The 17,803-nt window shown below is 40.9% G+C and overlaps 1 protein-coding gene across 10 annotated transcripts in view; it reads right to left on the bottom strand.

The window, feature by feature from the left end:
• amph (amphiphysin) overlaps window positions 1–8,872 on the bottom strand; it is a 134,088-nt gene extending 125,216 nt beyond the window's left edge. For all 10 annotated transcript variants that reach the window (XM_024434995.1, XM_024434998.1, XM_024434999.1 and 7 more), the window contains exon 1: window positions 8,750–8,872. In XM_024434995.1, the coding sequence (XP_024290763.1) occupies window positions 8,750–8,818 (69 nt within the window). In that variant the 5' untranslated portion in view covers window positions 8,819–8,872. The remainder of the gene's footprint in view (window positions 1–8,749) is intronic.
• Between the last annotated feature and the right edge of the window lie 8,931 nt (window positions 8,873–17,803).

Genomic DNA, 17,803 nt, shown 5'->3' with positions numbered 1-17,803 from the left:
AGATGCATTATTGGGCTGAACACGCTAACAACAAGTGGCTATTTGGACATAAATGATGGACTTTATGGAACAAATCACTCATTTATTGTTCGAACTGGGATTCCTGTGAGTGCCTTCTGATGAAGATCATCAAAAGGTAAGTGAATATTTAGTGTTATTTCTAACTTCTGTTGACTCCAAAATGGTGGATATTTCTCTGTCTGGATTGGGCTGAGCTCCGTTCTCAGATTATGCTTTTTCCGTAAAGTTTTTAAAAAATCTGACACAGCGGTTGCATTAAGGAGAAGTCTAACTTTAATTCTGTGAATACCAGTTGTATCTTTTATCATTGTTTATTATGAGTGTTTCTGCAAAAATCACCAGATGTTTTGGAATCAAAATATTATTGCACGTAACGCGCCAATGTAAACTGAGATTTGTGGATATAAATATGCACATTATCGAACAAAACATACATGTATTGTGTAACATGATGTCCTATGAGTGTCATCTGATGAAGATCAAAGGTTAGTGATTAATTGTATCTATATTTCTGCTTTTTGTGACTCCTATCTTTGTCTGGAAAAATGGCTGTGTGTTTTTTTGACTTGGCTTTGACCTAACAATCATATGCTGTGCTTTCGCTGTAAAGTATTTTTTAAATTTGACACGATGGTAGATTAACAAGATGTTTATCTTTCATTTGCTGTATTGGACTTGTTAATGTGTGAAAGTTACATATTTCTAAAAAACATTTTTGAATTTCGCCTTTTCAGCGGAATGTTGTCGAGGGGTTCTGCTAGCGGAACACCTGCACTAGAAAGGTTATGTTTTTTCAACAACAGGTTATGGTCAATAATATCAAAGGCTGCACTGAAATCTAACAGTACAGCTCCCACAATCTTCTTATTATCAATTTCTTTCAACCATTCATCAGTAATTTGTGTCAGTGCAGTACATAAGCATGCTGAAAGTCTGTTGTTAATTTGTTTATAGAGAAATAGCTTGGTCAAACACAATTTTTTCCAACAGTTTGCTAAGAGCTGGCAGCAAGCTGATAGGTCTGCTGTTAGAACCAGTAAAGGCCGCTTTACCACTCTTGGATAGTGGAATTACTTTGGCTTCCCTCCAGGCCGGAGGACATATACTTTCCTCTAGGCTCAGATTAAAAATATGACAGATAGGAGTGGCAATAGAGTCAGCCACCATCCTCAGTAGCTTTCCATCTAAATTTTCAATGTCAGGAGGTTTGTCATTATTGATCGTTAACAATCGTTTTTCCACCTCTATCGTTTTTCCACCTCTTCCACCTCTCCCACACTAACTTTACAAAATTCAAACATGCACTGCTTTTCTTTCATTATTCATTTTTTTATACATGAATATAATTGTTCACAGTTTGTTGTGGGCATTTCCTTGCCTAAATCTTTCCACTTTGCCAGTGAAATAATCCCCAAAAATAATTGACGACATCAAATGGTTTTGTGATGAATAAGCCATCTGATTCGATGAAAGATGGAGTTGAATTAGTCTTTCTGCCCATAATTTCACTTAAAGTACTCCAAAGTATTTTTTCCATCATTCTTTATATCATTCATCTTGGCTTCATATTAAAGTTTCTTCTTCTTTTTGTTGAGTTTAGTCACATAATTTCTCAATTTGCAGTAAGTAAGCCAGTCAAATGTACAGCCAGACTTATTAGCCACTCCTTTCGCCCCATCTCCTTCATACAGTTTTTCAATTTCTCATCAATCCATGGAGCCTTAACAGTTCTAACAGTCCGTTTCTTCTCAGGTGCATGTTTATGAATAATTGGAAGAAGCAATATCATAAATTAATCAAGTGCAGCGTCTGGATACTCCTCATTAACCTCTCTTGGGTAGGGGGCAGTATTTTGACGTCCGGATGTAAAGCGTGCCCAAAGTCAACTGCCTGTTACTCAGGCCCAGATATGAAAGGATATGCATATAATTGGTAGATTTGGATAGAAAACTCTAAAGTTTCTAAAATTGTTAAAATTATGTATGTGAGTATAATAGAACTGATATGGCAGGCGAAACCCCGAGGACAAACATCCCAGATTTTTTGGGGGGCCTATCACTATTTTCAATGGCTATCACTTTTATTATAAGGCCAAATTCTCCCAGATTGCAGTTCCTAGGGCTTCCACTAGATGTCAACAGTCTTTAGAAAGAGGTTCAGGCTGGTTTTTGGAAAAATTACCCAGAAATTGTAGTTTATCTAGGTGGCTCACATTTTGGCTGTAGTGTTTCCAAGCGTGTGGAAGAGAGCACGTACTTTGGTATTTTTCTCCGGTAAAGACAACAACGATTCTCTGTCTTAAATTTGATTGTTTATTTACCTAATGTTTGATTATAAACATTGTTTGACTTATTTGGAAAAGTTTATTATTAGTTTGGGATTCAATTTGTATGCATTTTGATGGAGGGAAACTGGGTGGATTATTGACTGAAGCACGCCAGCTAAACTGAGTTTTGTATGGATATAAAGAAGGACATTATCGAACAAAAGGACCATTTGTGATGTAATTGGGACCGTTTGGAGTGCCAACAGAAGAAGATCAAAGGTAAGGCATTTTTTATATTGCTATTTCTGACTTTTGTGTCGCACCTGCCTGGTTGAAATGTTTTTCATGTGTTTGTATGCAGGGAGCTGTCCTCAGATAATCGCATGGTTTGCTTTCGCCGTAAAGCCTTTTTGAAATCTGACACAGCGGCTAGATTAGCAAGAAGTAAAGCTTTATTTTGATGTATAACACTTCTGATTTTATGAAAGTTAAATATTTATAATACTGTAGTTTGAATTTCTCACTCTGCAATTTCACCGGATGTTGGCCAGGTGGGACGCTGCCATCCCACCTGCCCATAAGAAGATAATCACATCAGACCAACAAATATTTTTAACATCATCCACATCATCCACATCATCTTATACACTATTTAAGGCCCAGCTGTTGAAACTTTGGCTTTCCTGTATATAGCCACTATATTGTGATCACTGCATCCAATGGGTACAGATACAGCTTTAGAACAGTATTAGTAAAAATGGGATCAATACATGTGGATGATCTTGTTCCTGTAGTGTTTGTAAACAACCTGGTAGGTTGATTAATAACCTGAACCAGATAACAGGCAGTGGTTACAGTAAGAAGCTTCCTCTTGAGCAGACAGCTTGATGAAAACCAGGTCAATATTCAGGTCCCCAAGAAAGTAGACCTCTCTGTTTACATCACATACATTATCAAGCATTTCACACATATTATTTAGATACTGGCTGTTAGCACTTGGTGGCCTATAGCTAAGCAAAGAAAAGGCTTTAGATGTGCCAAGTGAACCTGAAACACTTGAATAACACTTGACATAAGATCTTCTCGAAGCATTACAGGGATATGGCTCCTCCCCATCAGCATTTCTGTCTCTTCTATAAATGTTTATATATATTATATATTATATATATATATATATATATATATATATATATATATATATATATATATAGCTACTGATGTATCAACAAATTAATTATCTAAGTGAGTCTAATATGGATAATATATGAATGTTATCTGATGTTAGCAAAGTTATTGATTTCATTAACCTTATTTCTAAGGCTACATATACAGCTGAAGTCTTAAGTTTACATACACTTAGGTTGGAGTCATTAAAACTCATTTTTCAACCACTCCACAAATTTCTTGTTAACAAACTATAGTTTTGGCAAGTCGGTTAGGACATCTACTTTGTGCATGACGCAAGAAATGTTTCCAATAATTGTTTACAGACAGATTACTTAACTTGTAATTCATTGTATCACAATTCCAGTGGGTCAGAGGTTTACATACATGAAGTTGACTGCCTTTAAACAGCTTGGAAAATTCCAGAAAATTATGTCATGGCTTTAGAAGCTTTTGATAGGCTAATTGACATCATTTGGGTCAATTGGAGGTGTACCTGTGGCTGTATTTCAAGGCCGACCTTCAAACTCAGTGCCTCTTTGCTTGACATCATGGGAAAATCAAAAGAAATCAGCCAAGACCACGGAAAAAAATTTGTAGACCTCCACAAGTCTGCTTCATCCAGCAATTTCCAAATGCCTTAAGGTACCATGTTCGTCTGTACAAACAATAGTACGCAATATAAACACCATGGGACCACGCAGTCGTCATACCGCTCAGGAAGGAGAAGCGTTCTGTCTCCTAGAGATGAACGCACTTTGGTGTGAAAAGTGCAAATCAATCCCAGAACAACAGTAAAGGACCTTGTGAAGATGCTGGAGGAAACAGGTACAAAAGTATCTGTATCCGCAGTAAAACAAATCCTATATCAACATAAACTGATAGGCCACTCAGCAAGGATGAAGCCACTGCTCCAAAACCGCCATAAAAAAGCCAGACTACGGCTTGCAACTGCACATGGGGACAAAGGTCATACTTTTTGTAGAAATGTCCTCTGGTCTGATGAAACAAAAATAGAACTATTGGCCATAAATACCATTGTTATGTTTGGAGGAAAAAGGGGGATGCTTGCAAGCTGAAGAACACCATCCCAACCGTGAAGCCCGGGGGTTGCAGCATCATGTTGTGGGGGTGCTTTGCTGCAGGAGGGACTATACTATCAAATACTAATTGAGTGTATGTAAACTTCTGACCCACTGGGAATGTGATGAAAGAAATAAAAGCTGAAATAAATGATTCTCTACTATTATTCTGACATTTCACATTCTTAAAATAAATTGGTGATCCTAACTGACCTAAGACAGGTAATTTTTACTAGGATTAAATGTCAGGAATTGTGAAAAACTGAGTTTAAATGTATTTTGGCTAAGGTGTATGTGAACTTCTCACTTCAACTGTATTAATATGGTCTATTTTCAGCCCTTTCCTGTGTAGCTTATCAGAGATAGACATCATATTGAAAAGAGCAGACAAAGCAAGAGTAAATATATACATTCAGCAGTCCATTAATAAATTGGTGTGTATGTGTGTGCTGCGGGGTTGAGGCTACGAACACATAGGCTTGGCTCTCTCATCCCTTCCAGGCTTCTGGGAGGGAGGGTGGAAAATGAGCCTGTCGTAGCGGATGTACGCCCTCATGCAGCTATCATGGCTGGGATCAGTTCTTTCCTCTTCTGGCACACAGCTTCAGGATAGTCCTCGTTGAGGAAGATATACATTTCTCTCAAGTCCTTGGCTCTTTCCAGAACAGCTACCTTGTCCTTGAACCTCAGGAACTTGACCACTATCGGCCTGGGCCTATCACCTAGACCGGTGGTGAATTTTCCAGTCCAGTGGGCGCGCTCTACCTCAATCTTCCTGTGGACCATCTTCAATTTCTCAGAGATCATTTTCCTCACTTCGTACTCAGACTCCATCCAGGTCTCATGTGGAGATTCTGCAATTCTGTCCACAACCATGTTGTTTCGCCTTGATTGTCCCTCTGATTTATCTGTCATTGTTATCAAGGATTCACACACAGAACTGATGTCCTCTCTCAATGACTTACAGATTGCTGTCATCTTTCCGTTCTCCTGTTTCAACACATCGAGCTGACCCTGGGAGAACTGCAAATTGTTCTTCAGGTCCTGGACCTCTCTGCTCAGGTCGTAGAATCCACCAGTATTTGGACAAAACACTTGAAACTATTTTCTTGTTGTTGTAACAACTGCTTATAGGTCTCTTTTTGTTTCTTTAAAAGATCCTTCACGTGTGATAGAGAGACACCACTGACACTGTCCTCAACGGTACTCCCACCGGCTTTGGTCTTTGTCATGGTAGCTAGCAATGTATGTTAGGCTGTTACCCTTTGCAGTTCCAGACAGGGCAGGTCACGGGGAAAATTGAAAACAATAAACAGCAGGGATCTAGACGGCCACAAACCCGGGACAATCCGCGGTCCCAGCCACAATGGCTAACTGCGTCGCAGGCTGCGTTCAAGAACACCTCGCTAACTTGGCGTCCAGCTGGCTAGCATTTAGGCTAGCTGCGATGCCAAATAGCTTCTCAGACCCATCCTTGGTCAGCAGGATCCCTGGAAAGATACAAGCAGTCCCAGCAACTGGTGCCAACTGCGTCGTGGGACCCAAAATAAGAAGCTAGGTAGCTACCAAGAACTTTCCAATATATTGTAAACAACAAACTTCCCAATCAAACAAAACCGAGCTCTTCCTCGTTCCGAGTGAAGATCCAGTGAAGGGGGCTTTACCATTCTTGGGTAGCGGAATTACTTTTGCTTCCCTCCAGGCCTGATGGCAGACACTTTCTCGTAGGCTTAGATAGTAGATATGGCAAAAAGTGGGTGTAAAACATTTGTTGGTATAAAGTAATATTGGATTGTGGTGGTAACATCTAGGGTAAAGCTGATTATAGAATATGAGCAGGCCTGATGTTGACAAAAAGGTGCATTCATTCAATAAAGTTTTATTGAATACTTATGATGAACTTCAATATGCATTCAAATGGAAGGTTGTCTTAGAATAGAATAAGAATAGCATATTGAATATCAAATGAAAAAGCACTCCGAATGTAAGTGTAGTATACTGCAAGCCAAAACCTTTCATAAATCTTACATGTCCCTTACTTAGGCTAAAAAAAAAACGTAACACCAGAACAGTGGTGATTTCAGCACCATGGACAGCACACTCAGAGGTAGACGGTCTACACATCTTGCCTGCTACCCCACAGATTTTAGACATGTTGATGCAGCTTTGTCATATGGCAGACGCACCTCCAGGAAACAAATGTATGTTCAATAAAAATGTTGACCGCGTGTCATCGTGAATTTCCCTGCCAAAAGGCCCATGTGTGTCTGTCAACGCTATTGAATTTAGAGGAGAGGTATTAAACTAATGTTTCCACCTGTGCTTGAGTTCAGAAAACATTTGTTTGGGAATACCATGGGTTTAATAACTAGGCTACCGCATACACTTGGGCCAAGCAATAGGTGTAATTAAAAAGCAGTTTTGGCTGTAATGTATATTTGGCTGTAATGTATATATTAACTAAGACTGATCCGCACGTTCTTCACCTCGAGTCTGCCATTAGGAGAACAGTAGCACGAGGGGATATTAAAAGAAAGACAATCCTCTTACTGCGGTTTGTGTCTGTGTGTGCGTGTGTCTGATCTAGAACCAGGGAATACTCTCTTTACCAGCTTCACAGGCCGTTGATTTTTATTTCGACCTGACCATCAGCTAGTTGAAAGAAGGGTGATAGGTGGTCGGTGTGCAGTCTTTTGTCATGGTTGTAGATACAATTGTATTATGTCTAATAGACTGTCTGTAATTACATCTGTGAATTGCATCTGTGTTCATGTCAACGTCCCATTTCATATCAAACCAAATTTGCTCTGCATGTACAATTTAAATGAGGCAGGCCAAAACAGGTTGTAAAAACAACAACTGGCTGAAACCATTCAATATTGCCCTGTAAAAATGACTAGCTTGCCTAAAGATACAAGCCATAATAAACATAGATCCCATTTTCGGTAAGACAAAGCCTGTAAAACAATAGATTAAGATGACTTTATTGGTCAATTGCACACAAGGTCCAACCAAAATTTGACTTCCGCTTTGAATCCAAACCCTCTGAAAGACACATATAGACATGTTTTTGGAGCAGAACTCACACTGTGCGCCCAGGGAGCTGTTGTTTTGGTAAGTGCATTGCTCAAGGGCACAACGGCAGGCAATGGCATCTAGGATTTGATAACAGCAATAACAGTTGCCTCATTTCCGAGGGATTTTTTCCCATCGGACCCGGGATTCAAACTGGCAACCCAGTTGTTGGCTCGCCTCTCTAACTGCTAGGCCGCCCCTAGCCTAGGCAGTTTCCCTTTTTCAAGCTTTTGGCCAAAATTCCATTATTAGTCTACCTGGAGTCTGTAAATACAAGCAAGGCCCTAAAAATACCCGTTCTTAAATAGAAAGGATTGGCTGAGTATTATCTCTACTACTGTAAACGCAGGCATATAGGCTACGCCACAGCCTAAAAACGCATCGTTGAGCACGAGTAGGGAAGAGAACCACCGCTATATCGTTCGTGCTGCAGTGAGCAGGGCATTCCCCATCTCACCATCTCCCCTTCCCCTGACCTTGCAGAAAAACACGGTTTTGACACACAACTTGAATTAAGGTTATGTATTTAATTGGGCTATGAGCGAAATGTAAATGAAACACAAGCATGCCTCGAAATGGAGGAGGCTGATCTTTAACACCGAATGAAATGTTTCAGACATCGCTATGACATTTAGTTGACGTGATATTCGTTATAAGATTGATGTAGGCTCATTCCCATTTGACAGGCTTCATAAAAGCAGTGTGTTGGCCTCTAACCTCAAAAAAGGCCCAACCTCCGTTCTAAGGGCCTTCCGTTCATTTAGTTCGTATATTAAAGTGGATACTGTAATGGAGCCTTCAAAGCCTCGCTGTGAAATGGCAGTAGGGGATAATATTGCATTCGCGACATTACAATTGTCGCCATGCATCTAGGCTAAATGCAGAGGCTAGAACATAAATGCTGTTATAGTCAAGCAAATATATCAGGGAAGGTATTTTAATCATGAGACATATTCACTTATCCGTGCACGATTAGCCTATGCCGACTACAATTTCTACACACATCCATCCATACACCTGCTCCTCCCAGCTACCCGAGAACAATCCTTGGACCGCTCCTCTGGGCACAAACGCGGTTTAGCACAAAGCAAAAACAACTTGATACACAGGATGTCGATTTGAAATGTGTTAAACGCTTTACCTTTTCCTGCGCCCTGCTTAGCCGTTTCTGGACGTTTTTGGCGAAAATCCCCGTCTTTATTTCGGCCATGGCTGCTGATACTGCAACGGGATGAGCGTCGCTTCAGTTTAGCACCTAGGACAGAGAAATGATGACGGACTAGGAAGGAGGGGAGGATCAATTCTTAAAGCCACAGTACAAAAATGCACACACTCAACCAAACGTCCCAGTTTAGTATAATGATTATTATTTGTTCTGGTTTGTATATTACGATTAGTTATAATGTATTTATCATGACAAGATATCAACATGATGCCTAGCTGGACCAGGATATTGTTATCCCGTTTCTGCTTCAAACAGACATACAATGTAGCCTATAGGCGTAGACTTACTTGCTCTAACCCTGCCCCCACTGTACATGTCGCTTGCTTGTGAACAGGGAAAACACTTCTGGGTTGCGTCAAAGCTTTCGTGGACATGAGCCCGTGTGGATAGTCTTATGTAGAAAACATACAGTACATGAATGAGTGGTAGGCCTAAACAAATACCCCTCTGCCTATATGATTAAACACATAGGCACTACTTTCACATTCCGTGCCTTTTAAAACCTGAAAAGTCAATGCCAAAAGCTGAAAATATCATGCTACAATAATAGCCTACATATAATTGCAGTTGCAATTGTAAATGTAGAATGTGTACATCAGATGTGTATGCAGTGATAAAGAAGGCATATGATAAGGTAATATTATATTAAACTTATTCTGAATGTAGCATAATAACTTGAATAATTTGTTATTATTAGTTCTATTGGCACACAATTCCAAGTACTGTAGGTTCCCAATTAAGATAAGTCTAAAACTTGAGCTGTGTGTGTGTGTGTGTGTGTGTGTGTGTGTGTGTGTGTGTGTGTGTGTGTGTGTGTGTGTGTGTGTGTGTGTGTGTGTGTGTGTGTGTGTGTGTGTGTGTGTGTTTGGGGAGGCCTGGGGATGGACATGTGCTGCTGATGTGGGATTCCACATCAATCCCTATCCTAGCCTCTACCTAGGTGGAGCATGGTAGCTCCATCTAGCACTCTGATAGACCAAGTGGAATTGTTTCCATATTTTGGACACCTGTCCAACCCTTTCAGATATCCACACGTGGTCAGGGACGTGACCATGAACCCGATGGTCACTCTGATAGAGCTCCAGAGTTCCTCTGTGGAGATGGGAGAACCTTACAGAAGGACAACCATCTCTGCAGCACTCCACCAATCAGGCCTTTATGGTAGAGTGGCCAGACGGAAGCCACTCCTCTGTAAAAGGCACATGACAGCCCACTTGGAGTTTGCCAAAAGGCACTTAAAGACTCTTAGACCATGAGAAACAAGATACTCTGGTCAGATGTAACCAAGATGAAACTCTTTGGCCTGAATGCCAAGTGTCAAATCTGGGGAAAACCTGGCACCATCTGTACGGTGAAGCATTGTGGTGGCAGCATTACGCTGTGGGGATGTTTTCAGCGGCAGTGACTGGGAGATTAGTCAGGATCGAGGCAAAGATGAACGGAGCAATGTACAGACAGATCCTTGATGAAAACCTACACCAGAGTGTTCAGAACCTCAAACTGGGGCAAGGTTCACCTTCCAACAAGACAACAACCCTAAGCACACAACCAAAACAACGCAAGGGTAGTTTCAGGACACGTCTCTGAATGTCCTTGAGGGCCCAGCCAGAGCTCAGACTTGAACCCGATCGAACATCTCTGGAAAGACCTGAAAATAGCTGTGCAGCAACACTCCCTATCCAACCTGACAGAGCTTGAGAGGATCTGCAGAGAAGAATGGGAGAAACTCCCCAAATACACATGTGCCAAGCTTGGAACGTCAAGGCTGTAATCGCTGCCAAAGGTTCTTCAACAAAGTACTGAGTAAAAGGTCTGAATACTTATGTAAATGTTATATTTCATTTTTTTTAAATAGAATTTTGCAAAAATGTCTAAAAAACATTTTTTGCCTTGTCATTATCGTGTTTTGTGTGTAGATTGATGGGGGTGAAAACGATTGAATCCATTTTAGAAAAAGGTTGTAATGTAACAAAATGTTTAAATACTTTCCGAATGCACTGTATATGTGTATTAAAGTAGTTGTCACGACTTCCACCGAAGTCGGCTCCTCTCCTTGTTCGGGCGGTGTTCGGCGATCGACGTCACCGGCTTTCTAGCCAACACCGCTACATTTTTCATATATCCATTTGTCTTGTCTTGTTTCCATACACACCTGGTTTTCATTTCCCCAATCAATCTACTTGTATTTTACCATGTTTCCCATCATGTTTTGTGTGTAATTGTTTCATGTTATTTGTGGTGTTTTATTACGAGCTTTACTTTTGTTATGTTCAGTGTTTTGAGCGCATTTGATTTATGTAGTGCTCTCGTTTTGGAACTAAAATAAAAGTGTGCCTGTTTACATCACACTACTCTCCTGCATCTGACTTCGCCTCTTATACACCCGATGACAGTAGTAAAAAGTTAAGTATTTGTTCCCATGTCCATAGCACACCATTACTATACTGTATAAAAATATAAACACAACATGCAACCATTTAAAATATTTTGCTGAGTTACAGTTAAGGAATATAAGGAAATCAGTCAACTGAAATTAATTCAGTAGACCCTAATCTATGGATTTCACAACTGGGAATATGGATATGCATCTGTTGGACACAGATGTGACCACCATTTGCCTCATGCAGCGTGACACATCTCCTTCGCATAGAGTTGAACAGACTGTTGATTTTGGCCTGTGGAATGTTGTCCCACTCCTGTTCAATGGCTGTGCGAAGTTGATGGATATTGGTGGGAAATGGAACATGCTGTCGTACACGTTGATCCAGAGCATCCCAAACATGCTCAATGGGTGACATGTCTGGTGAGTATGCAAGCATAGAAGAACTTCAGCTTCCAGGAATTGTGTATAGATCCTTGTGACATGGGGCCATGCATTATACCATAACACCTCATGATGATGTTAAATTGTAGGCAGCAGAAGATTTGGGCAAATGGAAAGTCTTTGTGCTACAGAAGAATTTTCTGCCCAAAACTTTAACATCAAATAATGGACACTGGGACAATATATTTACACATCTGAATGTTGGGAATGATGAGAGATTGAATATGGAAAATGAATGTCTATTTTGTGATTAAAATTATTATAAAGACATTATAACGAAAATATTGTAACTTCAAGAGCTTTTACACTGTGTATATCAGGTTTACATTCTTTACGTTTTGTAGAGAATATCAAGGATAAAGAGAATGTTTTTGTGACGATAGGATTGTGACTTTATTTCTCTAACGAGATCATACTAATTCTGATACCTTGCCTTGAAACTATCCACACCCCAGGGAGCCCAGAGAGTGTGTGAGAATGACAAAATTCACCCTGTTTTACCCAAGGATATAAGAAGATTGAGTTATGAATTAACATATCAGACTAAAACGGACCACAGCTGCAGCGAGGTTTACGATAGTCACAACGCCAGAACGCAACACAAGGTTGAAGAAGACAAAGGAACCTCTTAACAATCAATGTTACGACTGAGTAGCTGTTCTAAGTACTGTATTTCAGGAGATGAATTTAAGTAGGACCATTCTGTTATTCTCTTCAAATCATCATGTCTTACAGTGCTCTCATCACCACTCTGGGGATCATCGACACGGCTGATTAGCCGTCCTCAGGAGACCACTCTTCCAGAACGAGTGCAAGTAAACAGACAACTAAGAGGGACATTGTGACCTCCTGTGGACAATCAGAGACTTACACCCTAGAATGAAGGAGAAGGCCATCCGAAATAAGAGGAACCCTTTCCACGAAGGCCTGGGTCCAACAGAGATACCTGACGAAGACATTCAACATGTAAATACATGCATTACTTCTTACCCAAAAGAGCAGCAGTTCGGGGCAAGGTATTAGTGTTATTGCGAGTGTAGTTCTCAAATGTATCCAAGTGTTGCTTCTCTTTCTCTCTCGCTCTCTCTCTCCCTTTAAATCTCCATTTTATGTAACAAGTGTCATATTGTGCTAGTCCGCTACGGACTTCTCGTCGTATTAAGTTTCCAATCAATAACCTATACCTTGTGTGTGTGTGTATCTTATGTTATCATTTAGCTTGTTAGTAAATAAATAATCAAATCAATTTGTGTGGTATGGAATGATCAGTGAGACCCTGGTTTGTGCAGATTTACAAAGTCTACGACGTTCAGAATGAGACTGATATGAGGGAATTATTCATTAGTGACTGTTATGATATCTACATATTCTTGAATTAATTCGGGAGACGCTAACTCATTAAAAAACTTTTCCCATGGTGCCCCCAAATTCCTAATGAGTTAATTGTTACATTATTAATTTAATCGAGTATCAATTAAACATATTTAATTGATCAAATAAATAAGTCATCAGATTAATGATAGTCACTTCACAACATATTGGAGCCCCGTGCGAGGAATCTAAGATAAAACTAGGCTTTACTGTTGAATTCAGTCTATAGGAATTGTGTAGCAAGATACGTTATACACCAATAGGGCTGTAGGCAGGAGATGGCATGTGTATGGTTCCTTATCATCCAGATACTAGTAGGGAGAGATTGACTCCGGTGTTGTATATCTGACGAAAAGTCAGTGTGTAGGGGATTTAATTAATGCTACGAGCTAGGAAGTATGGGCCAGCCGATGTTGGGGTATTCTGAGGAATAGACTAGTTGGGCCAAACGTAGTACTATTTCTGTCTCTCGCGTTTCAGGAGTGAGTAGATTCAGTCATAAATTAATTTCTTGAGCGAGGACAAATGGGCCAGCCAATTTTGTCAATTTTAGTAGATATAGTCGTTTGACTGAAACTGACTTATTATCTCTCCATCAGTAGTGTGAGTAGACCAACGGCAGGTATTTTCTTTTATGTTACCGCGTGTTCCGGTACAACAGTGCTAGTGAAGGACATGCCAAAAAAGGTTGAACGTGAGACATCATTAGTAAACCCATTCCCTGTTAAAGTGGACCCTATTTTACTCAGAAGGGAGATTCCGGTACAATTAGGTCTAGCTTGCACTAGATGCTAAACTAACAAAGGAAGAGTAGCCATTTTCCTTTGTTTACGGTGAAATCCCGCTCCGTGCGTGAATCCCGTTTGATCCCTTTCTGGGATCAGTGACCTTTGGGCGACAGAAGTTCCGCCTTTTCGGGACTCCCGTTTTCGATCAGTGACCCCTGGTGGTAATTAATCCCCAATATTATTATTATTATTTTTAAATACATTCCATTGAGGCCCAACGTTGTCTCACATTTGGAACAAGTGGTTACTCTTCTGATATCCAGCCAATCACAACTGATTAGATATCGGTGTCTCATTCAATTTAACAAAGGGGTTAAAATGGCCAAACTTACCTTTTCAGGTTAATCATTTGGATAATATCCAAATCGATTTGTTCTAACCAATGAGACATTTTTCCACATTGACCTAGATACAGCGCTTTCAGGTTAATTTAAGTTTAATTCCCAAATAACCTATACAGGTTTGATTCATCATTAAAATTGATGAATCAATTCAAGTTGCTTTTGCAAGCTCATTGGAGCCAACTCCCACATTACTGACCTAGTATTGTTGGAAGTCCCACCTTTGCTTGAATCCTGTGTGGTTTCAGCTTTCAGGGAGAAGGGACCCCTGGTGGTGACATATCGCCAGTAATTATGGGGGGGGAAATTCATGTAAAACCACTTGTCTTCTCACACCTATTACAATGGGGTAAGCTGTATGATATCCAATCAATCTCAACTGATTGGATATCATGTTTCATTCAATTTAAAATGGCCAAACTTACCTTTTCAGGTTGATCAGTTGGGTAATATCCAAACTGATTTGTTCCAACCAATGAAACATTTTAAACTTTTCCACACTAACCTAGATGCAACACTTTCAATTTAATTAAAGTTGAATTCCCAAATAGCCTACACATTATTATGATTATTAGTTATCGGATGGGGTGCCCCGCTAATAAGTGAACCCTCACCCACGGAAAGATTGATCGCTGACCTCTGCAGCGACGCAAATCCTAACTATGTCGAAGGGCTGAAAATGTTAGATTAGGATGACATAAGCAAAAACAACTGCAGAAATTGTGATAGACCATCAGGCACAGGCCTTGTGAAGGTTCTCTCCAGTTTATCCCTAAACTATGCCCACCAGCAGAGATGGACAGTGCTCCAATACCTCAGTGCCCAGCAGAGACATGAGCAGGAATCTGTGGAGATGAAGGGACAGGTGGAGAGAACCAGGAAGTTATCGATTAAAGCCGACAAAGACGATACTGCTAGCCGAGGAACTGCATTTGAGAACAGAACAATTGAAAGATCTGGCAAGCACTTACGATTAAGAACTTGTACAAACTCTTGAACAAATCCGTATTCTACAGGAACAACTCGATTTTTAAAAATAAATACGACAAAGTCCACACAAAACTTGATGGATCTGACGAGCTAGCTAAAAACAATGGCGAGCAACTTGATGCCCTTTAAGCAGTTTTGAATGACCCCTCAAAGCAATAATGTTCTATTCCAAAAGCTGCAGACAAGAGACAATCAGCTAATGAACACAATGATCAAGTTGGAGGACAAAACAGCAGAACTCATTGAAGTCGCTGATCTAATGAATGATGAGAGAACCCAGGTGACAACGTTGGGAAAAGTGACCTCTAAGCAAGCGGAGGACATCTCATCATTGAATCTCCCGCTCCGCACTCGAGACCTCTCCCTGCAAACCATAACAGATAAGTATGAGGCCGAACAGAGCAAGTGCGACACTCAAGTGTCTAATATAAATACCCTAAGCTCCCAGGTGGACTCTGCGATGCAGCAAAATACCACCCTAAGGTACCTTCTGGAGCAGTGGTTCCCAAACTTTTTATATTCCCATACCCCTTCAAACCATCAACCTCCAGGTGCGTACCCCATCCAGCACCAGGGTCAGAGCACTCTCAAATGTTGTTTTTTGCCACCATTGTAAGCCTGCCACACACACCCACTATACGATACATTTATTAAACATAAGAATGAGTGTGAGTTTTTGTCACAACCCGGCTCGTGGGAAGTGACAAAGAGCTCTTATAGGACCAGGGCACAAATAATAATAGAGAAATAATCAATCATTTGAAATTCAATAATCAATAGTTTTGCTCTTTATTTAGCCATCTTAAAACTTTATTTGTTCATCAAAAATTTGGAATAACTCACCTAACGCACATAACTCTACAATGTTGGGTTGTATTGGAGAGAGTCTCAGTCTTAAATCATTTTCCACACACAGTCTGGGCCTGTATTTATCTAGACACTGATTTCACCCCACCCCCCGTGTGACATAGCTCCGCCATTGCCTTCAAACTACTTTGAAGAGAACGTGTGTCTTGGCATGCTGATGGCATTTGTGGGTGGCTGTTCTTACCGTCATCTAGACCACTTGCAAGCTGGTGTTGGATTGGTATGGCACAACGACATTCCGTGCACACCATTTCAATTTCAGCTAGGTAACAAGACCAGCCAGTTCGCAGAAGTTGCTGGCGTACTGATCACACTGCAAACAGCAATGAAATACGACTTGTCAGAACTGGTAATCTGCACCGACTCAAACTACGCCAGACTCACCTTCTTATGCCACTTGTCGTTTTGGAAACAAAAGCACATGACTACTTCAAGTGGCAAAGAAGTTAAAAACAAAGAGCTCATTCTAGCTTCCTCATAACCAAACACGACATACAGGTGTATTGGAAGAAAGTCAAGGGACACTCCAAATCACCTGGTCGTGACAAACTTGGCAACGACCATGTCAACAGCAATGGCGAAATCTGGTGCAATTCACAGCACCCCTTGGGTGTTTTGATGCTCGAGATGCAATGATCACCGAGGCGCCCATGGGGTCTGCTGTAACGCGTATCCATGTACCACCAGAGGAAATGTCTTTGCACGAACATAATGTGTTGCTAACGCATTCATTCCTGAATGGTGACCTGGTATCAATGCAACACCAAGATGAGTTCCTCGCGACTTTGATGGCTTTCTTGTCTGATCCAGTGTACGAACTGGCCTTGGCAGACTCACATGACTTGCGTTCGCTGTACGCAACTAAAAAGCACCTCACACTTGTAGGGGGGATAATGATAGCTCATGCCCACGACGAGCCATGTGGAGGTCATAGGGGGGTCAAGTCTACATGTAAAACATTGTGACAGGTGGCCCACTGGCCTCACATGGAACAAGATGTGGCACAATACGTGAGGGGGTGTCTAGTTTGCTGTCAGTTTCAACCCTCCAACTACTTCACAGAGTGCCCTTGCAGCGCAAGGGTGTGTCCTACCCCTGGAGCTCGATCCAGATCAACTGGGTCGGCCCAGTTGCCGGGTCGGCAAGAGGCAACAAGTATCTCCTCACAGTGACTTGCTCATTCACAAAGTGGAAACCACAACAGTACTTTTGCTCAACCACGTTTTCAGTCTATTCGGCCTGCCAGGAGAAACCGTGGACAGTGACAGAGGAATTCATTTTTCGGCAGCTGTAATGACCAAACTGTGGCGGCTCCTGGGAGTCAAAGCTAAACTCCACATCGCGTACCATTGATTTGATACTATATAGCATTTCAATAGCTCAAGACAAGACAGATAGAAAGGGAGGCAGACAGGCTAAGTAGAGAGATAAATGTGATTGAATGAACCAGAATTTTCATCAGTATATTTTCTACTGTTTTTATTTGTCGGCTTTATGTATTTTTAGTAACAGTAGTTGACAATGGAAGTTATAGGTCAAAGGTTGCATTGGCCATTTTTGAGTTCCATGCGCTCATTTAGGCTATGTAGCCATGGTCGGAGACATGCCTCATGATGAAGTAAAACATTCAGGTTTCAAACAATTAACTCAGCTCACATTGTAAAGTGGTTGGTGACGCGCTGATAGCCCGCCTACAGTTTGTTTTTTCTACCGTTCAATTTGGGCGGCATCAATTTTATCTATCTGCTTTTTTTTTTTTTTTTGCAGCCAAAAACAGCCAATTACTGGC

This window comes from Oncorhynchus tshawytscha, linkage group LG10 (assembly GCF_018296145.1).
Source record: "Oncorhynchus tshawytscha isolate Ot180627B linkage group LG10, Otsh_v2.0, whole genome shotgun sequence".
Classification (NCBI taxonomy): Eukaryota; Metazoa; Chordata; class Actinopteri; order Salmoniformes; family Salmonidae; genus Oncorhynchus; species Oncorhynchus tshawytscha.
The sequence above is the reverse complement of the archived record's forward strand: the minus strand, read 5'-3'. Positions and strand labels throughout refer to the sequence as shown.